The sequence below is a fragment of the Xenopus tropicalis genome, chromosome 4 (assembly GCF_000004195.4).
Source record: "Xenopus tropicalis strain Nigerian chromosome 4, UCB_Xtro_10.0, whole genome shotgun sequence".
Taxonomy (NCBI): Eukaryota; Metazoa; Chordata; class Amphibia; order Anura; family Pipidae; genus Xenopus; species Xenopus tropicalis.
The window spans coordinates 60,090,496-60,116,674 of NC_030680.2; the positions used below are offsets into that span (position 1 = coordinate 60,090,496).

Genomic DNA, 26,179 nt, shown 5'->3' on the forward strand with positions numbered 1-26,179 from the left:
CAAGCCCCAGGCTTTTGCAGAGGAGAGTTGGATATGTGTTCCTACATTTCATGTAAATGTAGGGCAGGTTTAACACAGAATAGTATAGGGGAGCTGCATATAATGCGGGCTAAGAATTGTGGCATATTCAGGAGGTCTGCACTTAATGGTGCAAAATCATATTTATTATGCTATGCCAACATTTACAGTTGAGCACATTTAAGTATTGTGCATACTGTTTAAACAGACCTATAACAAAAGCATTTTGGTTGATGGAATACCTTTATCATTTCCTATGCAAAGCAAAGGGAATTTTAGGAAGCAAATGTAAGACTTTTCTTTTGAAGAGGCATTTCCTAACTGCAAATGCTGGTATCTAGTACTGGATGATCAGATGTGTAAAGCCCAGGCTTACCATACTATGTATGAAATGCTACAGTAATACTACTTGGCTGCAGTCGCTTCTTGCTACAATGTACCTACTAAAAGCATACTCCCAAATGTGATTTCCACCTAACATATACATATGTTTTAAAAATGGAAACAAAGGGACAAATATGTTTTAGTTTTATTACAAATTTAATAATATAGGTTCTTAATATTCAATCTGCATGGTCCCCTTCCCAAGAATCATCCAATATAACAGGAATTACTCCATGGGTTCCATATGCTCATATACAAAGTATTTGGCGTCCATCTGAAATATTGTATTGTCTGTGCAGCCACCAATAATTAAAATATAGCGGGGTAAGCAATCTCATGGGCTATAAAGGGTGCTGTTCTCCACAGAAGACGACTTCCTTGTTATATCCCTGTGTCAAGTGAACACTTCCTATTTCACTGGTGATGCATTAGTTCTGTGATCAGCTCCCACTGCATCAGACACACAAGCAAATCCCTGTTCACTAAATGAAGAGAGAGACAGTTTAAACGCATAAAAAAAGTACAGAGAAATATTACATTTATAACTAATATTGCTTACACAAGCAGCTGGTCAAGTTCCGTTGTGACTTTACCAACAACAGGGGGGCCCTGGTAAGTAAGTGCGGTGTACAGCTGAACTAAAGAAGCTCCAGCACGGATCTTATGCAGAGCATCAAGGCCACTAAACACACCCCCAACTCCAATGATGGGTATCTTTCCTTTAACAACATAAGCAGAGAAATACAGATCAGTCTGGAATATAAAACAATGGATTTAAATGAACATGATCCCACAATAAGTTTCTACCTGCAGTTAAGGCATACATCTCACGCACAGTCTCAGTGGCCAGGTCACGAAGGGGAATTCCACTTAGTCCACCTACTTCACTTTTCTGGGGGTCCTGAAGTGAACTGGGGCGGCTGATGGTTGTATTAGAAATAATAAGGCCATCAATGCCAACCTGGGAGGACAATGATGGTATAGTCACAGAATTAGCCATTGCCTACTTCTAACTTGACATTTTGTTTATTGGCAATAATTATCACAAAAGGGCAGCAGCATACTTAATCGCATGGAATAAAACCAGCCTCATACCTCTGTCACTACACTTGCAATATCCTCCTTATCTTGCATGGACAGGTCTGGTGCAATCTTCACAAGCAAAGCTGGCTTGGGGTCACACTGAAGAGCATTTCTGGATTTGACAACCTAATAGGAAGACTTGTTACAAATTCCTGAAATAAAAATAAGGTACTGTGTTATGCTGGCTTAAATGCATGGTACAACCTCAGTCAGCAGTTTGCGCAGTTGGTCCCTGCCTTGTAGATTCCTTAGACCAGGAGTATTGGGGCTTGACACATTAATGACCAAATAGTCAGCCAAAGATCCCAACTGTTGCAACCCTTGCGTGTAATCAGCAGCTGCATCCTCCGAAGTCTTGTTTTTTCCCAAGTTAATACCAAGTGGCATGCCAGCTGAAATAGAGCCAAATGGTAAACCACAGTGTGAAAGCAATAGGTAAAATGCCTGACTGGTTTGTGGGAAAACAGTTTGAAGGAAACGGTGTCAGGACAGCAGATAAGGATGACTGAAACATTACAAATTGGACATCTGTCATACTAAAATTATTTCCATCATCAAAGGTGCGAGCAGACATATTTTGGCACAAAAAAATTTAACCACAACTTTCTGCCCTTTATGTGATGCATGGGAGCTGCTAAATATGTCTGCCTGCATCAGGAGTGGTCTGCAGGGGGCATTTTTGTGGGAAAAAAACCTATTGATTACCCTAACCGGAGAGCGGCCTCTGTTAATCCACACCTCCAGTGGCGAAAATTAATTTAGGGCAAAAGATGCCTTTTACAAGGAAAGTAAAAGCTTCCTACAAAGTTCAATTATTCTGTCAGTTTCCAATACAGATTACAGATACAGAAGTTTATTTTTCTGCTGTTTAGTGGATTTAAGATCTAATTGCTCAATCAAGTGACAGCCTCATTTTAGATCCTCTTGAAAGGATCCTGCTGATCAGCTCTCTATTCTGACCAGCCAAATGAAAATAGGATAAGGCGCCTAGCAGTGACATCACTTTTTGGAGCTGTGTGTGCTTGTTTCTAATTAGCCCACACTGAAGAAAGTAAAGTTTGCTGTCATTAACCACAGATTTTAAGATTATGGGTGATAAGGCTGTTGAAGGGGCAGAAAGAACTGGATATCTACAAAACAGTATAAAGAAATAATACATGGATATTGGAAAGTAACACCTTTTAGTGATTCTAAGAGAATCTATAAACACCTGCTGTAAGCATCTTCTGTTTTTCTCTCCGCTCAAGCAGTCTCTGCCGCACCACTTCCACACCATGGCTGTTAAATCCATACCTGGAGGATCAGGACAGGGAGATGTAGGCTTTATGCCCGCCTTGATCAGTTAAAAAAAAACAGAGAGAGATCAGTTTTTCTTTACCTGTTGATGACTGCTCCATCCTGTGGTAAGCGGAATACTCTTGGTTTAGGGTTTCCATCCTGGGGTTTTGGGGTAATACTTCCAACTTCAACAAATCCAAACCCAATTTTAAAGAGCCCATCTACAGCTTCTCCATGTTTATCAAAGCCAGCAGCTAAACCTACTGGGTTCCGGAAAGTGTGGCCTAAAACTTTTACCTCCTAAATAAAAGAAAAATGCACTGAATCCATTTGTAAAAGACAATGGGAATATTTCTTGCATAGACCTAAAGCTTTGGGCTGACCTAAAGAGCATTTTTATACAGTGTTACATAGGTGTTTGTTAAAGAACAGAAATTGTGAAGGGAAACTGTAAATTGCTGTACTTACCAGTCGTTCTGAATTATGGTGTTTGCAAAATGGCACCAAACCCAAAGAAACACACTTTACAGACAATATATGTGCTAATTCAGGGTTTACTAGGCGCTGCATGATTGGCATTAAACATTGTGCATAGAAATGTTCATCTCCCTTTATGGTCAGAAATGAGGAGAAGAGCAAGCCACCTCCACCAAGTACGATCAAAGCATCCTTCAGCCGGCGCTAAAAAATAGAAGCAACACTAAGTTATTCCCACTGTGACTTGGTTTTAAAAGGCACCCTAGGTTTTTTTCTTAAGGTATCTTTACCAACAGTATGTAATTGCTTGACTGCACCTCCCTCACCCAAATGAGAATTAAGTGGAACAAATAATTGTGTGTATTAGAAAGTGACAACGAAATGCACCCACTTTAACCAGGAAAGTAATTTTTAAAGTTCAAAACTTAACTTTTAATTCCAAATATGTGAATAAAGGAGACATATATAAAAATGATGAATGTACCAATTAATTATACTCCTAAATATATAAGGATTGTGCTTAAAAAAGTTGTGTTTTGGACTGATTTATTGAGAAATTCCCTCAAAACCCCACTAGCCCTGACCATGTGTTCCACTTCCTGCTGGCTGAATTCTCTGGATGTGCAGGGGAGCCGGTGACTTTCAGTACAGGCACTGTAGGATAGGAACCAATCAGCAGCTAGGCTGACCTGATAGGGAACTGAAGCCTGTCTGTGCTTGTGTGAGTGCAGGGCTGTGATTGGCTATCCCCCTTCTGCTGTGCATCTAGCAGGGACCGTTAGGACACACTCACCCTTCATTTCAAACACAGACAGAGACCTGAGAGGATCTATAGGGAGCTCCAATACAGGGGCCATTTTTACAGACTGTATTCAATTTTAGACCAATGTGAAACCAGCACCATATATTATTCATAATTGCCTACAAAATTAGGGTTTTATCCATTCATTCAATATGTCTCCTTTAGACCTTACTAAATCTAGGGCCCCAAAAACTTTGCTGACCCTGCAATTTAAGGTCAAATACCACAACTAGGAACATCTTAGCATCTCACTGTCAAATTCTCTTTGTTCATCACATCAGCAACCCCAGAAATTAACACTGAAACTATTGATTAGTAGAAATCATGTGCCAAAACACCCATTTCATTCTAACAGTTAAGGATCTCCAGTAGGCCTAACTAATATCATTAAGGCAGGCATTGTGTGCAGTTGGCAATGCTTGAAAATAATACCTGAGAATACTTTGTCACTGGGTCTGTGCCCTACATGAGAATGACATATTCTGCTATATATTCATGGCTGTAACAAGAATTGTGTTTTATCACTCCTTCTCAATAGCCATAGGTTATAGGGCAGATATTGCCTATTCATTTGTATCTTGTTACATAGAATTGTGTCTAGTCACTTGTGTGGATTCTCAGTTTAAAAAAATCAAGGACAAACAATTCTTTCTCTGTTAGTTGCTGGAATAGGGAGAGACAGAAAGGAATGACAGCCCAGTCAAGGCAAAAAGCTGGAAAGTTGGGTCTGGCAGTTGTATATAGTAATACATTTAATTCAGTAATCTCATCTACCTTTTCACCCAAAGGGATCCTTCCACCCTGCCATAAATGGCATCGCCCAAGCCTAATGTGAAAGACAGGAGCAGTAGAGTGAAGGGCACATGGGTGACCGAATGAACAGATGCATTGTTAAATATGCAGTATGCAGGGAAAGTACGTAGGGAAGTGTTACGCGCTCCAAGTTTAGCTCATTAGCCAAATAAATAAATACATTTAAATAAATGAAATTATACTACATTTATAACAACAGAACTCAAACTCACTTTCAACTGTGCGCCTGTCATCTTCAGTCACAAAGGCTAAATAGAGTCTGGAGCGAACCACGTGACCGGATATACTTAGAAAGACCCCATTTTTGAAAAGGGCAATGATGCGTATGCGCAGAACGCATCGTAACTACGTCACTCCCGGCCGGGAACACCGGAAGTAAACAGATGACACGCGCAGACCCGGCAGGAGGACTGTAGATGGGACCAAGATGGTGAGGACACCTGCGAACCGAAAGCCACTCGGGACCTGCTTGATGTACGTCATTGCACCGCGACCTGGGGATAATTAGGGGTATTTTATTTAGAGGTAACCAGAGACACCCCTAGTTTAGGGCTGTCTCTTCGATGGTATATTGTCTCTTTATACTTGGGAACAAACGAATGGGTTTTGCAAATATGTCTTTAGCGTGCCATACATATTGTCCTTCTCTGTTGCTTAACGTTTTGTATGACGAAAAAAAAAACTAAGAGACTAAGGCTCCTGATAAATGACAGATTGATTCTATAGCTTATGTTAATATATGCTTGACTGGAGGATTGGATATTTAACACCAGTATGCCAGGGGGAGTTTACACTGCATTGTATGTTCTTAGATTCTATGCCTTCTTTTTCAGGTAATATTGAGTTGGAATTCAGTGTTTGGTGTTCGTGCCCCTGTGTATTAGGAGACCAGCCAGTGATTTGAGACATGGAGGATGATCTGTCTCTGCACAGGCTGGAAGGTAGTGACCCGTCTCTGGAAGCTGGGGGATTAGTGATAAAGAAGAAGAAGAGCTCCAGCAATGAGCAGCATGTGTTTAAAGCACCAGCCCCACGTTCCTCACTGCTAGGCCTGGACCTGCTTGCTGCTCAGAAGAGAAAAGAGAGAGAAGAAAGAGAACAGCAAGAAGGAGAAAAGAAGTCCAAAGTCTCTTCAAGGGATTGGGAGGAGAGAGACAGGTCTCCTGACAGACCTAATGATAAGCTGAGTCGGGGGAGTCATGGGGACAGGTAATGATTTGACTTTAGGTAGAGTGAGTAATGGTTATGCAGTGCAAATAATGTTTGATAGCTCTAGAATTTTACAGTAACACCAACAAATGAAAATGTATCAAAGTAATTATTAAAAGTATCTTAAAAGTAAGATATTATGTACTGTTGCCCTGACCTGGTAAAATTGGTGTGTTTGCTTTAGAAACACTACTATAGTTTATATAAACAAATCTGCTGTGTAGCCATAGCAGTGGCTTTTCAATTAGGGCCAAATGGCACAGGTTACATGGCAAATAACAGATAACCTCTGTAAAACATCATTGTATTCTACAAAGCTTATCTGTTATCTGCTATGTAGCGTGTGCCATTTAGCCCTATTTGAATTTAAGTAGCTGCCCCCATGGTTACACAGCAGCTTGTTTATTTAAACTATAGTAGTGTTTCTAAGCAAGTACACAACTTTTACAAGTGCAGGTAACAGTACATTATATTTTAATTACTTTAAAGGAGAAGGAAAGGTGTGCATGCATAAAAACACCTGTAGTTTAGTTATTTGTGCCCACTGAACTGCTTTTTTTTCATTCTGGATGCCCTTTTACTTTTGCTAGTTATCTTGAAAGTGATAGACTCGTATTTTAGTTATGATTGCCATTTTAAACTTCCCTCCATCACTTCCCCTTGCTTTGCCAGCCCGCATGCACCAAGCTGTTTTTTCTTCCTGACCTCTGCACATCATCAACCTTCTATGCTGCTCTAGGAGAGCTCTGAAGTGTAATGTGCATTTCACTGGCCTGCGGAATCGCTTTTAAAGGGAAACTGGGATGGATAGTAACAGGTACTCAATTGTATGGCAGTACTATGACGTTCATAGGCAAACTAAGCAATACAAACCTGAGCCAGGGGTGTATGATACTGACATATATTATGGCTGTAATTTTTAGACCATGTTATTAAGAGGATTTGTTTTTTTTTTTTGCTGTTACTGCTGATTTAGTAGGAAGGCCACACATGGTTTGTTTAAAGCTTGTCTGGTTTTAAAGCTGTGGTTTTTGTTTTCTGTTTAAAAGACATTACAGGACACCTCGTGTGGAGACTCCATCATACACTGGTGGTGTAAATGAGGAATTCTTGGCTCGGAACCGTCAGAGAGAACGTGAAAGGCGAGAGCATGGGGTATATGCTTCATCCAAGGATGATCGCCAGAGGAGGAAGGAGCGGGGTAGAGAAAGAGGTACTACAGTTGATTAAGCAGTCTGAGCAATTGATGTTTGCATGTGAATAATTGTGCCCCAACTGTAATTTTAGAGGATCGCAGCTGTCGTAACAGGTCAGAGAGAGATAGTGGATCAGAAAGAAGTGGAAGGCGCAGTGAGCCTGAGAGCCCAAGGCACAAACCTAGAGGTAAGTTTGAGGAATCATAAAGTGACAGGGGCTCTAAGATAAAAGCTTCTTTTATAAACAACATGTTACACAATTACACCATCTTAGGCAGTTATAGCCAGTGCTGTAGAAATCTAGGTTTTAATTAGGCTCTGCAAAGAGCACATATCTTTTCTACCCCATTCTCCATTCTGAGATATATCTGCAAATAGACAAAAAATCGAGATACTAGAAGGACCTCAAACAGCTTAGAAGAAGAACATTCTCCTTTTTGTTAACTTCTTTCAGCGCAATAAAATCTGTACATAAAAATAAAAAAAGTTTATGTAAAAACAAATGTTTAAACAGCCAGATTATAGAAGCTTCTTATTGTACTTTCTTTTATGTAGTTGGTTAATGTCCTCAACAATGAGATTCAAGCAGTGTGTAATTAAACATAAAATATTGGAGGCTGGCAAGGTTTCTGCTTTACTGCAGTATTGTGTGCCACTCTTATTAAAGGTGATATATATATAGTCAAAGTTGGTGATACCAGAAAAACTGTATTGGAAGGAGGAAGCGAAGTTTTCAGAAATATTAGTTACAATGCTCCTTCTCTCCAACTGTCAGCATTCTAAAATCAAATGGTAGCACACATAGCTTTATGTCAAATGGTTTTTCATTTTCAATGCTGCCTGTATGTTCAGTTAACCCTGCGGTCATCAGCTCAGCAGCCCTGATAGAGAATGTGAAAAACAGCTTAAAATTGGTATATTTCACTTTAGTGCTCCTAAAGATAAATAAAATATAAAGAATAGTGTAATAATGTGTATAGTGTACAATAATGTTTTACTCACATCCACTCAGTGGAAAGAAAGCAAATGTGCAGAGTGGGGTACTGTGGAGAAGGTCTAATAAAACACAAACCTCTTTAAAATAAAATACTATCTAAACAGTAAAAGCCATAAGGAATGATGCAGTAGCAATGAATCCCAGCCTTGTTACATTTTATGTTTATGTAACACTTTCGATATTATTGATCTCTAGATGCATCAACGCCCTCTCGCTCAAGCTGGGAGGAAGATGATAGTGGATATGGGAGTTCTCAACGCTCTCAGTGGGAGTCCCCTTCTCCTGCACCATCAAACAGAGATTCTGAAAAAAGTCATCGGAGTGAGCGTGAGAGTTCAAGAAGGGAGAGGTGAGATAAATTTGTCCATGAATATTTGAGACCCCATGCAAGAAAGCAGGCTGTGTTCTGTCTGCTGCGGTGATGGTGAAACACCCTTTAATGCCATGGGAAGTGGTGACATTCCAAAAAGTGCATTATGACTTCAGCAGTTCTTTCCTCAGCCCTAAAACAGTCTGACAAGTATCCTGCAACTTAACTCATTGGTTACTTGTAAAATATGTTTTCTTGCCCTAAAAGTAAAATAATAACACAAAGCTACACTTTACTACATGCTTCCATTTTGGGACTGTTTTGAACCAAGATGACACATCTACCTGTCATGTCACTTTTTTCTCCCTCTGAATAATTTAGGTCAGAGAGGGGTCGGTATAGTGAAGAATCTCCCCTTCCAACTCCATCTTACAAATACAATGAGTGGGCCTCTGACCGACGGCACCTTGGATCCACCCCTCGTCTTTCTCAAGGAAGAGGTAAGAGCTAGGGAAGTAATGCTGTGGTGAAGGATCTACATGTGTGTACACTTGTAGTTATTTGGCAGCAATATTCATATAGTAGTATAGAAATCTGCAGCCCTCTGTAAGATATAAGCTATATTCAGATATATATATACGTCTGCCAGTGATTTAAAATTTGTATGTTGAAGTGATTCTTAGAATAATTTAATTCTTTACCTTCTACAACAGTGTGGAATCATTTTTTTTGTATGTCAACAGCCATTGAGTGCCTTCCTGTAAAAAAAAACAAAAAAACCTAGTGCATCTGTTACTAATCCTCTTTTTGATCTAGTATCCAGTCCATCTTAGTAAATATACTTGCAACCCCCTATAATGGGACTGGAAGTAGCGAGAAAATGATGCAGAAATGTTGTCTCCAATGCTTTTATATTACCTTTATGCTTACATATATGTAGTGCTACTATTTACAGACAGTATGTATTAGTAAGGTATAATATTTCAGGTACAATAGCTTGCATTATAAATGTTACTTCTTAAGTTTTACTGTCTTATACAAGTCGAGGTCAGACCAATAGAAGACCAATGGTGGTGGATAGGGAAAACATGCTAACAGCAATTTATATAAAGATGCTGTAGCAGTTGCCATTGTAGAAATTACTTTCTTTTTTTAAAGATTAACCCAATTTAATCTCATTTACCATCTTATACAAACATACATTGTGATATTTCAATTTGTCAATTTGAAATTTATATCTTATATAATTGCTGTATGGATTCTTAAACACTCAGCGATTTGAATTGCTCTGTCTCTGTCAAGCATTGTTACTTTTACTTTCTTACTTTTTCCATCCTAAGAACAAAATGAGATGCATATCTCTGCTGGAAGAAGTGTAGTAAACATAAATAACTCTTTTATATAATGGTTTATTAATTCTAGTCAACTTCCTGTGAGACAATTACGCTGCTCCAAATAGTGTAATATAGATCCCTTACCTAAGTTAGGCAGGCCTGCAGCTTTTTCCTAGAAAGGAAGTAGAGACAGTTACACAAGCACTAAGTATTTCACTGTAGTATTCACAGCGAGAAGGCATTTAAAGAATGAATTTGTAGGGTTGATAGATACAATAGCCATGCACATAATTCAAACATAACAAAACAGTGTATGAACTGCTACAGTTGATTATGCTGCAATTTTGCCTTCTTAAAATATTTTGCTCTAGTCAAATGTTCAGGTATGTTGTATATTACAAAAGCATTCATATTCTGCATTTGAACTTGCTATTTATGAATGTCTAAAAGTGTGGTTAATTTAAAGTTTACTGCACTTGTTTTTTTTCTACAATTTTATGTATGTATGTATAACTTATATTATAAGTGCTTATTTATAAAGCACTACTTTATGTACATAGCGCTGTACAGTAGAATTATACTAGTAATAGGTATAAATATGCCTATAAAAGTTCAAAATATAAGCTTAGAAATGCTTCCTGCCTCCTTACCAGGATGTTGGATCTTTCCAGAAAATCTGGTAATATGGTATTGGCGACCCGAAAGTCACGAAATTTTCGTACTGACCATTGTAAACAGCGGCAGAGCCTTTCCAAATTTTTCGCGTGGGCACGCAAAAAAGTCGGGCGGCCGCGCTAAAAAGTCGCGAGCGCGAAAAAAATGGCGAGAATACGCTCGGAGCGTTCGGGTCTTAGTGAATCTCCCCAATAGTGCTGACATAGATATGGACAAGCAATCCCTGTTTTGCTTAAAGTGGAGGTGGGGGGCATTTCTTGGTAGCTTAATGCACAGAATGTCCTATATATATTGAGAATGGGTGATTGCAGAGGATTTCTTGTTGTTGTCTATATGTATTTTGTGGTCACAACCTCACCTAATGGTTTAGAATTTAGTGGTTGAGCACAACTTTCCCTTTTTTTTACTTACAAAACCCCCATTCCAATACAGCATATCACAATCCACTTCTAAAACAAGAATGTATTCACCATACTCTCTCAACTTCCCAAGATTTTACCATGTAAAAACCAGTCGCCCCACAGCTTGGGTCTCTATGGAAAGGGTAGATGATAAACGGCAGTGTTCTTTTCCACTGTGGGTTCCTGATGGTTATGATGTCACGCCTGACGTGTTTCACCAATAGGCTTCATAAAAAGAGTCAGACGGACTGTGATGTGCTGTATTGTAAGAGGGGAGGGTCTGTAAGTACCCATCTGCACCATCTGGAGAGTGGTTTACCACTATACTTATGCTATTACTGCCTATTTGGAGATAAAAAGACTGTAGATAGTGCACCCCCTTTATTTCTATTTCTGACACAAAGGTGCATATCTTTACACAGAAATACTACACAATATATTCTCTTATTGCTCTCTTGCAGCTTTTAGTCATTAATATCACAAAATGTCACACTACTTCATAAATGTCAACTTTGTTCATATGTCTGTACATACGTGTGATTTTATAGCTGTGTCATCTCTTTTAGGAAAGCAAGACAGTGACGATGACAAGATTAACTTTATGTCCGAGGAGGAGCAACGGCAATGGGAGGACGATCAGCGGGTGAGTAGATCTATTTCCACCTGACAATTTCTTTTTACTTCTAAATTCAGTTATTTATTTTTGTTGAATGCTTAAACTTGCATTCTTCTCTCCACAGCAAGCAGATAGAGACTGGTATATGATGGATGAAGGATTTGATGAGTCTCACAATGCACTGACTTCCACGTCTGAAGACTATGTAAAGAAACGGGAACAGCAACTTCAGAAACAGACTAGTAAAAGGGTGTCTGCTCAGAGGAGGCAAATTAATGAGGTAAAATTGTCAATTATTGTCACTTTTTTATCTTTTGGATACCATTATATATCTCTTTTAAATGCTGTTTACCTTCAAGAGAACAGCTTTCCAATAGTTCTTTCCTTGCAGTTTTCATGGGCCTTCAGATCCTGATAAAATATCACTTTATTTAACTCTTATATACTGTTGTTTTTTATTTTTAGTGGACTTAAAGTTGATGAAAGCTATGTTGTTGTAACAGATTCATTAATCCACATTCTTTCCAGGATAATGAACGCTGGGAAACTAACCGCATGCTGACCAGTGGAGTAGTACAGAGGCTGGAGGTTGATGAGGATTTTGAGGAGGATAATGCAGCGAAAGTTCATCTCCTTGTGCATAATCTGGTGCCCCCCTTCCTCGATGGTCGCATTGTATTTACCAAACAGGTAGGTCAGTTGCAGATTGACTCAGAATGTGAAGGTCTTCAGCATGCTAAAAGTTCTGTTTTATTGTGAACATCCTTTTAAAGGGTTGTTGTATATATTCTAATGCAAATATTAAGTTGCGACTTTAAGCTGGTTATATCCTGAGAGATTTAAGCTGCTGATTTGACCCCTTTAAACCAAGTTTTATTTTTAGGCTGCCTGGCCCTAACTGCCCATTAAGAGAATTTCTAAATACAGTGTTAATGAAAGAACACCTTCTGTTTGCTTGCAGCCTATACAGGGACATACCATTAAACACATCTGCATTGGTATTTTACTGTATTAAGCACATTTAGGATGCATTATTTAGTGTATAATGTTCTGCTAAGGGTGGCAACCGGATTTTTACCAGCACATTTCCTAACCATGAAAATGTTTCAGTAAAAAGACATTGCTTAAAAGCACCCTGAGACCAGGCAGAGGTTTCACCAATAAAGCAGCTGGCATGCATCTGACCAAAAGTCTCATTATGTCTACACTTACATTAAGGAGTATCAGGAAACATCAGAATGAAAACTAAATACATTTAAAGTATTTAAATTTTCCCTTTAGAAGTTATCTTCCTCTGTGGAACAGAGATAAGAAAAATGTTGTTGGCAAGTAGCTGTTGAACATGCTGTTGGTCAGGGGCAATCTATTAATGATTAGAATGAACTGCTCTCCCCCTTTTCAGCCAGAACCAGTGATTCCAGTGCGTGATGCAACTTCTGATTTGGCCATTATTGCACGCAAAGGCAGTCAGCTGGTTCGCAAGCACCGTGAGCAAAAGGAGCGTAAAAAGGTGAGGCATTAGAAAACAACTCAGTGCTTTATTTGTATGATTAGGAATATAGTGTAAATCAGCAGTTACCAAACTGTGGGGCTGGACACCCTGGTGGTGCTCAGAGGCTGGTGGAGCTCAACCTAAAGTCTGGGGGGAGGGTTGGCCTAAAGTCCATTAGGGTGCAGATACTCCTGAAGGTGTAAAATTAAGATACGTGAAGCAACCTTTATGTGAGTTTCTCTGATTCAGGCTCAGCACAAACACTGGGAATTGGCTGGAACAAAGCTTGGAGACATTATGGGTGTTAAGAAGCAAGTTGATGAACCTGACAAGCCTATTGCAGAGGATGGAGCAGTTGATTACAAGTAAGATGTTTAACAGTATTCATGCTTTCATAGCTGCTACATTACCAGACTAAAATGCAACAAAAAGGACAAGTATATTTATTTTATGTTACGTACAAAATAAAAAGAATTTTACCATAAAAATGCCTGAAGCATAACCAGGGATTGAGACAATTTATCAAGAGAATTGTAACCATATTTTTGGAATATCACCTGTTATCCCCTAATCAATCTGGTTTGAAAAACTTACCAGGCATTGTATTATCCTTATGCCCAATATATTTATCCTAAAGCACAACCATCCATTTCAGCTATTCAACTTGGCGTTCATCATTTGCTCCCACACTTAAAGTTAATATTTTAAAATCTTTTCTAAATCCACTTCCAGGCTATAATTTAAAGCTACATTACTATCTCTGTTAGGTCAGAGTCGCACTTGGTGGATCTTCTGTTTTTCTTTGCCTGTGTTTTGTATTATCCCATCAGCAGCTTCCTGTTGCTTCACTGACAGGCACAGCTTTGGCCTCAGTGCACCTACACGGAGCAGAGATTGACCAAAAAATGTTCTGTATAGCTGCACTCAGCAAAAAAATGTAGGCTAAGAGCAATGGAGCCAACACTGCTTATGGACTGGCCTTAAGTTTGCTGACTGGGGAAAAAGTTATTCTTCAAAAGAAAATTGTGTGCTTTTCCTAGCCCACTGTGAAAAGTTATTTCTGTGGTCTTAATGCTTTTAGTTTAGACTCCATTGTTAAATATCCTGGATGTCAACAGTTAACATCACGTCTCATCTAAAAGCCATAGCAAAATGCAGATAATTGGCTAAGCTTGATCTATTACAGCAGTGCTGTCCAACTTCTGTTGTACCGAGGGCCGGAATTTTTCCGACCTACGTGGTGGAGGGCCGATAATGGAAGCCAGTTTTGACCACTCCCCTTTTTGAAACCGCACCCACTTGAAACCACACCCATGTTATCACATGACCATACCCATATTAATGGTTGTAGTACAGCAAAAACCTGCCATACTCTGCCTGCCCTACCCTGCCTGTGTGCCATACTCTGCCTGCCCTACCCTGCCTTTGTGTGTGCCATACTCTGCCTTCCCTACCCTGCCTGTGTGTGCCATACTCTGCCTGCCTGCATGCCATACTTTCACTGTGTGTGCCATTCTTGGCTGGTTTGTGCCATACTTGGCCTGTGTGTGCCATACTCTGCCTGCCCTACCATGCCTGTGCATGCCATACTCTGCCTGCCCTACCATGCCTGTGCATGCCATACTCTGCCTTCCCTACCCTGCCTGTGTGTGCCATACTCTGCCTTCCCTACCCTGCCTGTGTGTGCCATACTTTCACTGTGTGTGCCATTCCTGGCTGGTTTGTGCCAAACTTGGCCTGTGTGTGCCATACTCTGCCTGTGTGTGCCATACTCTGCCTTCCCTACCCTGCCTGTGTGTGCCATACTTTCACTGTGTGTGCCATTCTTGGCTGGTTTGTGCCAAACTTGGCCTGTGTGTGCCCTACTCTGCCTGTGTGTGCCATACTCTGCCTGCCCTACCCTGCCTGTGTGTGCCATACTCTGCCTGCCCTACCCTGCCTGTGTGTGCCATATTCTGCCTTCCCTACCCTGCCTGTGTGTGCCATACTCTGCTTGCCCTATGCTGCCTGTGTGCCTGTGGCACACACAGGCAGCCTACAGTGACACAATGCTGGCACTGCTCCTACAGTCTGCACAATAACTATATATTAAAAAACTTTTTAATTGCAGTACCACCTCAGTATATGTTCTTTTTGTAGTGTGCAGGGATTATTTGTGGGTTTCTACTGCTCCTGAGGTGTGAACAGGGGAACAATGGGGGTGATTACAGCCTGAGCCTGAGGTGTGAACACTGCAGGGGGTGAACAATGCAGAGATTAAAAGGTGTGAACAACACAGGGGATTACATATTTAAACAATACAGCCTGATTACAGCCTGAATCTGAGGTGAGAACCATGCAGGGGGGGCAGTTAATCACAGTACTGATACCATTTAAAGCTTACACAAGAGTAAGCCATCAAAGCAGCCAGACAGGTGGGGGGCCACACAGAGGGGTAAGAGCTATACAGATTTGCACCAATAAGTAAATTATGTGCCAATGCACAAAACGTACACCTCCAAAATAGGTGTTGACACATGGGCGAGCAATTTCCTTGTTTGCCATGATATTTTTATATTATTTTGAGTGTAAATCTATAATAAGAATACAAACACTGATCTTGCTAACTGTTGCTCTCTCTGTATATATTGTGAGAGGTGCAATGGAAAAGATCATTATTTGGTGTGTTTTCCACCAGTGTTAAAGGTGGGATACAAGTATCATCAGATAAAATGCCTGGTTTTACAGCAGGTAATGCTTTGTTTAAATTACTGGCTTAGGAAAAGCCAAATTAATAGGTCCCTGGAGTGATTGGAGGGAGAGCAGGAAAGAACTTCCATTCTGTACTCCAGTTAATGTTTTCAGTTGGCCAGCTGCAGGTAGCTGCCTGATTAGGCTGCAGGTGAGCAGCAAATAAAAAAGGGCTGTGTGATTACATAGGGAGTAGAGTTGGAGATTGATTCTTGACTCGGGTCACTCTCAGAGCAGGGCACAGGGCAGGAAGGCTGCCTGCCTGTGTTAGGAACTCCCAGAGGTGCTGGGGGTGACACCTGCCACTGCAAGGAGCAGAGGGAGCGGTAACCAAGTGAGGAGTCACCCAGAGAAGTACCAGGAGTCACTGAGTAAGGTCTTTCAAAGCGGGGCACAGGGCAGGAAGGTTTGCCTGCCTGTGTCAGGAACTCCCAGAGGAGCTGGGGGTGCCTCCTGCCACTGTAAGGAGCAGAGGGAGTCGTGACCAGGCGGATGAGAGTTGACAGGAGTCAGCAAGGCTTAAGGAGAAGCCTGAGTGTGAGTTACTCTGGAAGTTGAGAGCCCTGAAGAAGGGACAAATCATATCCATGAACTGTATGTTGATGAACTGTGTTTAGGCTTTATGTTGGGAAGAATTTGCCCTAAAATAAACCTGTGTTTTGCCTGAAGACGTGGTGTCCCTGTCTCTATGCTCCAGATCCTCTGCATGCCTGCCTACCATTGCTAATTCCCCCAAAATTACGTGTACAGGCAGTCAGCATGTCACAATATACACAGATGTGTAGGGCCCTGCCCAAAAGAGCTTACAGTCTAAAAGTACATACATTGGGCCTGATGTATAGGTGTCTTTTTTTCAAATAAACTGTAACTGTATGGTGGATTTTCGTACAGGGCAACCTAGAAAATAGTTTTTTGTTTTTTTTCCCCTGCATTCGGTTTTGATGTTGATTTTCATTTTACAGACTCAATGGATAGTCTGAATTGAGTTAACACTTATGTTGCCATGCTGTTGTACACAAAAAACCCCCACAAAAAAGCAGCATAAAACCTGTATATAAAAGACTCTAGATAAGGGATCTGGACTTCCCCCACCTTATATTTGTTTGATATGTCTTTTCCATTCTGTGATCAAACTGGCATTTGGATGCACCACCACATCAGAATACCTAAGGAAAGGCAATAATGTAAATGGAACATGTAGCAGCCTGTATTAAATAAGAAGACCTTTTTTTAGTATTTGCTGACCTGTGATTTTTTTTTTTTAAACTCCCAGAGACCATTGTCTGTGTACAAATACAGCCATTAAGTGCTTGAACCAAAGGCTTTATTATATTATTGCACAGAGAGCACACAAAATCACCTTTTACTGTGTAATAGTGTGAATGAATAATGTATTTACAGGGCAGAGCAGAAATTCGCTGACCACATGCGGGAGCGCAGTGAGGCAAGCAGTGACTTCTCCCGCAAGAAGAGTCTGATGGAGCAGAGGCAGTACTTGCCCATATTCGCTGTACAGCAGGAACTGCTTACAATCATAAGGTAATTGCTGTTTTAAAAAATTGCTGGAGGAATATCAAACCACTGTTAAATCTAACAAGTCCCACCAGCCTTGTTTTTCCATAGACTTTACTTGTGGATAATGCCAAGTGTTTAGAGCCATGAAAATGGGAAATGTTGCATGGACAAAACAAAGCTGCTCTATATGTAACATAAAATATTCAATTGAACTTTAATTTGGAAAGGTCCATCATCAACTTCATGTAAATAAACCCTGTTGCTTTTCTTATTTTTTTTTTGTTCCATTGCTTTTTGTGCTGCTTTATCTTTGATGCTCAGAGCTATCCATGATCTGAATCCCATGTTGTATTTACAGAGATAATAGCATTGTCATTGTGGTGGGGGAAACAGGTAGTGGGAAAACTACCCAACTGACTCAGTACCTGCATGAGGATGGGTATACGGATTATGGTATGATTGCCTGCACCCAGCCCCGCAGAGTGGCAGCCATGTCTGTGGCAAAGAGAGTCAGTGAAGAAATGCAAGTGAGCCTTGGAGAAGAAGTGGGCTATGCTATCCGATTTGAGGACTGCACTTCAGAGAAAACTCTTATTAAGTACATGACAGACGGAATACTGTTACGTGAGTGTCTGCGTGAGGCTGACCTTGACCACTACAGTGCTGTAATTATGGATGAAGCCCATGAACGTTCATTAAACACAGATGTGCTGTTTGGGCTCCTGCGGGAGGTAAGAGATTTTTTTATAGTTAACTGTTAACCACCCCTATGAAGTAAGTGGCCTATTGCTTATCTAACTGTGTGTTTTGCAGGTTGTTACCCGACGCTCTGATTTGAAACTGATAGTGACTTCAGCCACAATGGATGCTGATAAATTTGCAACTTTCTTTGGCAATGTTCCAATTTTTTATATACCAGGACGTACATTCCCTGTTGACATCCTGTTTAGCAAGGTAAATACATTTTATAGTAAGACATTGTTTTTGATTTTTCCTTTTTCTTAAAGTAAAGTTTATTTTCTCTTAAAGTGGGTTTTGGGCTTAATGCTTTACATGGTATTTTGGCAGCAGTTATCACATTATAAAGGGTATGGGGGTCTGTTTTGTGGATGACGGGCAATGTTATTGTTTTAGCTCAGCTTTGTTTGTTTAAGCAAATGGCTTCCAATGAAGATGAGATGCCTTGATGAGCTTTTATTTTGTTTGGGTCAGCTTATTGGTGTTAGAGGTGCAGCTGTTGCCTCATATTGCCTCTGATACTTTAGTTCTGTGCAAACTTGGGCTGGAGATAGCTGTCTCCTGATCCTAGCTAAAGCAGATGTAGCTATAAGCTTAGCTAGTATGCAGTGATGTGTTCCAAACAGCAGCATGAACTGACCCACGTTTCAGAAGAAGTTTGCACATAAGAAATGTATCATGGAGAGTATAGGGGGCCTCTTAGTTTGCTTTCCTTATTCTTAACCAAGAACTACTTTGACAGGTAGATAAACTTTGCCCCTTGTCATTCATGGTAGAATCCATTTAGTTGCCTGGAAGAGGAAAGCTCCTGAAGTGCAAGTGCCCAGTATTGATAACTGTATTGAAGCAGTTACCAGGAAAATGAATAAATATCCCATAAATCTATCCCATGATAAAAAAAATCTTGTAATTCTTGTCTGGGTACAGTCATTCTCTATTCACATTATGCCCTCTGGCTACTTAGTCTTCTCCCTCTCCCCTGTACAAGTGATTACATCTGCAATCTCAATCCCTGTGTCACCTACTTTTGTTCCCATGCCTTTATTTTTAACTTGAAACTTTTCCATTCCAGTCCTTCTCTCTTTGAGTGCATGTATTATCTGTTTCATTGCCCTATTTGTACCCCTTGATCTGCTTTAGTTACTGCCATTATTTTCTGTGTCCCTTCCCTCTCATCTTTTTCTCTTGTGCAGACTCCCCAGGAGGATTATGTGGAAGCTGCTGTAAAACAAGCTCTACAAATCCACTTATCTGGAGCTGCAGGTGATATACTGATCTTCATGCCTGGTCAGGAGGACATTGAGGTGAGATCTGGGCCACTATGGCTTTTCCTTGCAGTTGCCGATGAAGAGAAGACACTGTTTACTTAAACAGCAATGTGATGTAATGCGCCCCCGTTTTCCAACCAACAGGTGACATCAGATCAGATAGTTGAACGCCTGGAGGAACTGGACAGTGCACCACCTCTGGCTGTGTTACCAATCTACTCTCAGTTACCATCTGACTTGCAAGCCAAGATCTTCCAAAAGGTGAGCTTGGAAATATTCTGATTGGAGGCAAAAAAAATGTGGAGCTAGACAAGAATAGCCATAAAATAGCATTTCTATAGCCAGTGTTATTTAGAAATGCTAATGTCTGTGCTTTTACTTACAGGCTCCAGATGGTGTGAGAAAATGCATTGTGGCCACAAATATTGCAGAGACATCCCTGACTGTAGATGGCATCATGTTTGTGATAGATTCAGGCTACTGCAAATTAAAGGTGAGTGTATTCTGTTGAGTTATTAGTAGAGCAAAATGATCATCCTGCAAGCATTTCAGTCTGAATGTTAATGTTTTAACAAAACTATTTGCAAATGTAATAGGTATTTAATCCCCGCATTGGAATGGATGCTCTGCAGATTTACCCTATTAGCCAGGCAAATGCCAACCAGCGCTCAGGTAGAGCAGGCAGAACAGGCCCTGGACAGTGCTATAGGTAAGTTTATGCTGTGCTATGCCACTACCTTCCCCTGATATGATTAGTTTTATTACAAGTGCTTAAATCTCAGCAGTACTTTGAATCCTTTTGTGACACACTCCTCTTCTTGGCTGGGCAGGCTGTACACACAGAGTGCCTATAAGAATGAGCTGCTCCACACTACAGTTCCAGAAATCCAGCGCACAAATCTCTCTAACGTCGTTCTGTTGCTCAAGTCACTGGGGGTTCAGGACTTGCTTCTCTTTCACTTTATGGATCCTCCCCCAGAGGACAACATGTTGAATTCCATGTACCAGCTTTGGATTCTTGGAGCTCTTGATAATACAGGTTGGTATGTTATTCCGAACATGCAGGCCTTAAATATATCTTCTTCTTTTTGTATCCTTCCTCCCTAGTTGCTATTTTCTTTTTCTCTAATAAAACATCTCTCTTCTTTAAACAGGTGCCCTTACACCTACCGGTCGGCTCATGGTAGAATTTCCTTTGGACCCAGCTCTCTCTAAAATGCTTATTGTATCTTGTGATATGGGCTGCAGTTCTGAAATCCTTATTGTGGTGTCTATGCTGTCTGTGCCAGCAATATTCTATAGACCTAAGGTAATTTTATAGGGTGTCCAGTTTGTGTTCTTTTGATCAAGGTCTCCGTTTTTAAAAGGATCAATCATGAAAACACAACTGTACTCTAAGGGACACATTTATCAATGTACGAATTAGTATGATTACAAAATTTTTTTATTTTTTCTAATTTATAGAAGATTTTTTTAAAGACTTTTTTTCGTTAATATCCGCAACTTTTTCGTCCTTTGTGTAAATTTGTGCGACAAAATCATATTTATTGTGTGAAAGTTTCAGATTCATTGAAGCTTCCGTATCGTGACTTTCCTTGGGCCGGGTTGGAGCTGCAGAGTGCCATTGAGCCCTATGGGAGGCTTTCCTTGGGCCGGGTTGGAGCTGCAGAGTGCCATTGAGCCCTATGGGAGACTTTCCTTGGGCCGGGTTGGAGCTGCAGAGTGCCATTGAGCCCTATGGGAGACTTTCCTTGGGACAGGTTGGAGCTGCAGAGTGCCATTGAGTCCTATGGGAGACTTCCAAAATCTGACTTTGAACCTTCAGTGCATAAGTTTTTCGTGCCATTAACGATTGTTCAGATATGAAAATTTCTGAACTTTCGGGTCATACCATGATATTTTCGTACGACAACAATACAATTCTTTGTGCAATTAATGGCCATCAGAAATTTTCGTATTTAATCCGAATTTTTTGGACTTGTACTTTTAATGATCCGAAATTTGGACTTTGATGATACTGGCCCCAAGTGTTACATATACATTTTCATGAATTTTAAATGAAGAGCTTGCACTATATATTGAAATAAAGTGCATCAGTGCAAGTTCTCTGTATAGCAGTCTGTATGCTCCTCTTAGTGAACCATGCGCGTACCTTTCTCTCGCCCACTTGCAATTCGGGAGATTTGTTTTATTATGAAAGTCTTTTCAAAATGGATGCATCCTCTTTATTAGGTATTCCTCTGTCTATCTTTTCTGCTAGGGACGCGAGGAGGAGAGTGACCAGGTTAGAGAGAAGTTTGCTGTTCCAGAGAGTGACCATTTGACATATCTGAATGTCTTCCTGCAGTGGAAGAACAATAACTACTCCAGTGGATGGTGCAACCAGCACTTCATCCATGCCAAGGCAATGCGTAAGGTGTGTGTTTTTGCTACACATTGCGAGTGAGCCATGCTAGATTACAAGGCCTCTGTGTATGTGACAGGCATCTTCCTTGTGTACTTAGGTTCGTGAAGTTCGGGCACAGTTGAAGGACATCATGGTTTCCCAGAGAATGTCTCTCTCATCCTGTGGCTCAGACTGGGACATTGTCAGAAAGTGCATATGTGCAGCCTATTTTCACCAGGCTGCTAGGCTTAAGGTTGGTATTGGAATCAAGAAAGAAGGGCAGTATAACATGCAGATGGGGAACAGAAAAAGGTAATGTTGCCAGTCAGTCACTGTAAAAAAAAAATCCTCTTATCTTAACTTATTTGCAGGGGATTGGAGAGTACGTGAATGTACGAACTGGGATGCCATGCCATCTGCACCCAACTAGCTCACTGTTTGGGATGGGATATACCCCAGATTACATTGTTTACCACGAGCTGGTGATGACCACTAAGGTAAGAAATGGCGAGAAATACATTTTGCTATTGTTTCAGAAGAATATGTGTTCTTCTCTTTACTAGCCACTAGAGAGCAGCATCCAGAATCAAAGGGCAATATGGCTGCTCAGGAATTCAATTCAAAAGAAATGCAGCAAACATAAAGGATTTGCTAACAGACTTATAAGTGATAATGTTTCTGTAAAAGACCTTTTAGACTAAAGGGCTCATAAAGATTACTATGTGTTGTCATTATCAAGCTGGCCATTTAAATAATGTAATGTTGGACACTTTCTCATGCAATCCATGTCCAAGGTTATATAGATAACCCTACATTTTTTCATTATTCTTTTACGCCTGAGTTTTTTGAGTGTTTGGTGTATATGCAAGACACAGTCCACTGTGCTACTTTAGGCTAATGCCACATGGGACTGATTCTCGGTTCAGCCCCTTACACTGGCATTGGTCTTCTTCCTTGCCTGCACCCAGGTGCCGGCACACCCTGCACATTTCAGCAGAGAAATACAATGAAAATCTTCATAGACAATACATAATAACGTTTTTCTGCGGTGAAATCTGGTGTGTTTGCCAGCAACTGGCCTGACAGGCTGAACATAGACCTAGAATCAGCTGGGCGGGGTGGCGGGGTTTGGTTGTGCAATTAATGCGATCTTCAAAAACCGTATATACACGAGTATAAGCCGAGGGCAACTTTTTCAGCACATTTTTGGTGCTGAAAAACTCTGCTTATACTCGAGTATATACGGTATGTATTAATATGCTTATTAGTAATACTCCAACTAACATTAGTATTTTATAGCAAATCACATTCTTCCAGCAGACATTGCTTTCAAGCACCAAAAAACTGACCATGCAGAAATGTCCTAATATTTTCTTTCCTGGTGACCCTTCTAGGAATACATGCAATGTGTCACAGCTGTGGATGGGGAATGGCTGGCAGAGCTGGGTCCAATGTTTTATAGTATTAAGCATGCAGGGAAAACAAGACAGGTAAGTGTTACTGTGATTTTAGATTTGTTTTTTTTAATATATATATAAACTGAAGTTTGATTCACAATTTATAAAAAAAAACTTTTAGGAAAACAGGCGCCGTGCAAAGGAGGAAGTATCTGCCATGGAGGAAGAAATGATGTTGGCAGAGGAGCAGCTTCGTGCCAGGAGAGAGGAGCAGGAGAAAAAGAACATTCTTAGCAGTGCAAGGTGAGCTGTGAGGGAGGATTTCCACTCCTACTTTCCGCATGACCAATACGTGATGGATAGTAAATTTTATGCATTGGGCCCCCAAATTGGTACTTCATTGGGTCAAACCCTGGTATGAGAATGATACAATTTATAGGTCAACACAGAATTCTTGCCCTTGTGCATGATAATCTAATTTAAAAAGGCTGTTCACCTTCAATGTTCAAATCTTATTAAATCACCAACAATGCCCTCAAAGTGTCAGAAAATCAATTTTCCATAAAAAAAATCAAAAGGACACTGTAAAAGCTATTTTTTCTACCAGTTAAATCAGTCCTTCTGTCTCTCTGATCAGTTTTCTGAAGGGATGGGAGTGGCCAATTTTGAACCTGACACACTGAGAACTTCCTATATGCTTACATCATCACATCCAGGTTTTCCTATTGGACCATTTATTTGGTGGCTTGTGCACTCCTAACCAGTTGGTTAATTTCTCCCTTGCAGTGGCATAGGCAAATAGACTCAGCACAGTTCTGTTAGATTTGCAGCACTCTGTCACAAGCACAGGAAGCAGTGTCAGATTGACAGGAGACACAGCCAATAGGAGTTAAGTCTGCTGCCAGTATCGTGTGACATCATATAAGGAAGTAAAAAAAAGCAACTGTAGTGTTTATGGGAGTCACTGCCCCCACCCAGCGGAGGGATGATTCTGAGGTGAATAGCTCTTCAGCTGCACATTTTTGTTAACTATGGATAGGGCATAGATTGTTCTATTAATGTGAACTGTTAGATTTGTGAGTGTTGTACAAAGGTGAGTCATTTATATGAGGATAAAATACCGTGTTTTCCCGAAAATAAGACACTGTCTTATATTTTTTTAAGCTCCAAAATATGCACTAGGTCTTATTTTCAGGGGATGTCTTATTTTTTGATCCTCATGTGCCTTTTTTTTTATTGCCCCCTTTGATCCTCATGTGCCTTTTTTTTATTGCCCCCTCTGTTATTTCTGTGTCCTCTGATCCTCCTGTGTAACATTCTCGTTCTTACCGGTACCTTGGTCTCTCTCGCGCCGTCACCATGGAAGCCGTCTAAGCGATGCGACTTCCTGTTTCCCCTGTGCGCTGCCTGCGTGGTCTCTCTCGCGCCGTCACCACTCAATGTGTTATAACGGCGCCAGAGAGACCACGCAGGCAGCGCACAGGGGAAACAGGAAGTCGCATCGCTAGACGGCTTCCAGGTGGGTGTCTTATTTTCGGGGGGTGACTTACTTTCCGGGGGGGGATGAAAAGGGGGGGGGGGGTGCCTTACTTTTGGAGGATGCCTTATTTTCGGGAAAACACGGTAGCTCTATATCTGAGTAAGTGGGCCATGAGCTGATTGCACAGATACTACGATGAAAAGTATCCAGTGTAGGCAGCTTAACTGGTTCCATGGTTAGGCAGCAGCGACTACTTATTGATTTTTTAATGCTATGTTTCACCAGGTCTTTGAAAATTTACACGCCAGGAAGGAAAGATCAAGTAGAACCTGGGACACCCCGCCGCACACCTGCACGGTTTGGCCTTTGAAACCTCATGTCATTTTTCCTCCTGGCATGGATATGATAAATCTGCATGGGACGAGATGTCATTTGTTCTTCGAGTGTAATGGACAATGCGGGTGGGAGAGGGGTTTAAGTATTTTCCTTATTGTAAAGTGGAACAATGTTATTTTTTAACAATAATGTCTTGAATTTTTGGCTCTGCGTGCTTTCCTTTTAAAATTCTACAAATACACAGGCTCAATGAACGTATGGAAGGTGGAATTAGCCAACTGTGCTCCTCTGCCCTCCTTTTTGCCCATAATATTTAGTGCAAACCTTGATCTTATAGACAGTTTGATAAGTACAGACTAGTGTTAACATGATAATTAACTCCTAACGAGTGTCGTAATGTCAGAGGCAGTCCCACAACAAGTGGATCAGTTGGCTTATCGGCAGCTCCCTCTGCTTGAAGCCAATTTAAGTGCTGTATATTGACTAAAACGCAACTGTTAAATGCTGATTATTGATTTTCCTACAATGCTGACGGGATGAAGTGCAGCTCGGGGATTCTGGCTCAGGCTTGGCTGCTTGCAGAGGGGAGTTTTGTCATCTCTTGCTATACAGTCCGACAGCTTGGTGATGGTTTGCTCTGGCTTGGCTATTCCAGCCCCTGTGCACTGCATTTCTCATACAGGCCTTCCCTAACATGCAGAGTCCCATTCATCTGATGTCTCCATTACATAAAGAATGAGAGAAACGATCAGTCTGATTAATTTATTATAAAATTATAAATATTTAAAAAAAAACAATTTAATGTTGATGCAGCAAGCAGAAATCTGGGACATATTAAAATGTGCAAACCTCCTGTATTGCTTCTCCAAAAGAGTGTTAAGACCATCCATTTCAAAAAAAAAAAAAAGTGATTCAAATAACTTATAATAGTATGTCCCCTGTATAGCTTCACTTTTGGATTTCCTTGAACAAGGCATTCAGCTGTCCCTTATACACATATTTACAGGTTAGCCTGACCGCAGTCTCTATATATGATAAATAAAACCCCAGCCAGCACAGAATCCCCTCAGTGGTTTCAGTATAAGCTTTAGTCGTGAGTCAGTGCCAGTATTGGTTTCATATAAATGTTAAGGATTTTCCCATCATTTTGTCCGTAGATTTCCAAGACTGGTAAAGACACGGCGGGCAGAGCGAAGGGTCCTGCAGCAGAGAGAATACATGTCATAATACTATAACATTTTGTA

At 40.7% G+C, this 26,179-nt stretch overlaps 3 protein-coding genes across 9 annotated transcripts in view; 1 reads left to right on the forward strand and 2 right to left on the reverse strand.

Moving 5' to 3' along the window:
* Positions 1 to 539: 539 nt before the first annotated feature.
* dhodh (dihydroorotate dehydrogenase (quinone)) lies at positions 540 to 5,107 on the reverse strand. The gene is given in 9 exon segments (NM_001030404.1): positions 540 to 884; positions 962 to 1,121; positions 1,210 to 1,363; positions 1,498 to 1,611; positions 1,690 to 1,877; positions 2,696 to 2,778; positions 2,864 to 3,063; positions 3,232 to 3,444; positions 5,068 to 5,107. Coding segments are annotated over 9 exon segments (1,206 nt in total). The 5' UTR covers positions 5,089 to 5,107; the 3' UTR covers positions 540 to 811.
* A 90-nt stretch (positions 5,108 to 5,197) lies between these two features.
* dhx38 (DEAH-box helicase 38) lies at positions 5,198 to 25,842 on the forward strand. Of its 2 annotated transcripts, none has more exons than XM_012962327.3 (26): positions 5,198 to 5,365; positions 5,689 to 6,064; positions 7,114 to 7,277; positions 7,352 to 7,447; positions 8,453 to 8,606; positions 8,949 to 9,067; positions 11,544 to 11,620; positions 11,718 to 11,873; positions 12,122 to 12,283; positions 12,996 to 13,103; positions 13,335 to 13,450; positions 17,217 to 17,354; positions 17,689 to 18,061; positions 18,144 to 18,284; positions 19,262 to 19,372; positions 19,481 to 19,597; positions 19,722 to 19,829; positions 19,933 to 20,045; positions 20,167 to 20,375; positions 20,491 to 20,645; positions 21,597 to 21,752; positions 21,841 to 21,975; positions 22,094 to 22,219; positions 23,117 to 23,212; positions 23,301 to 23,422; positions 24,885 to 25,842. In XM_012962327.3, exons 2-26 carry the CDS (start codon positions 5,763 to 5,765, stop codon positions 24,967 to 24,969), a joined length of 3,639 nt encoding a protein of 1,212 aa, XP_012817781.1. In that variant the 5' UTR covers positions 5,198 to 5,365; positions 5,689 to 5,762; the 3' UTR covers positions 24,970 to 25,842. The 2 variants fall into 2 exon arrangements, with proteins under 2 accessions (XP_012817781.1, XP_002937626.2); XM_002937580.5 differs by having other exon boundaries at positions 5,198 to 5,329.
* Positions 25,684 to 26,179, reverse strand: part of pmfbp1 (polyamine modulated factor 1 binding protein 1) — an 82,105-nt gene continuing 81,609 nt past the window's right edge. For all 6 annotated transcript variants that reach the window (XM_004913625.4, XM_004913624.4, XM_004913626.4 and 3 more), the window contains one exon: positions 25,684 to 26,135. In XM_004913625.4, coding sequence (XP_004913682.1) covers positions 26,078 to 26,135 — 58 coding nt within the window. In that variant the 3' untranslated portion in view covers positions 25,684 to 26,077. The remainder of the gene's footprint in view (positions 26,136 to 26,179) is intronic.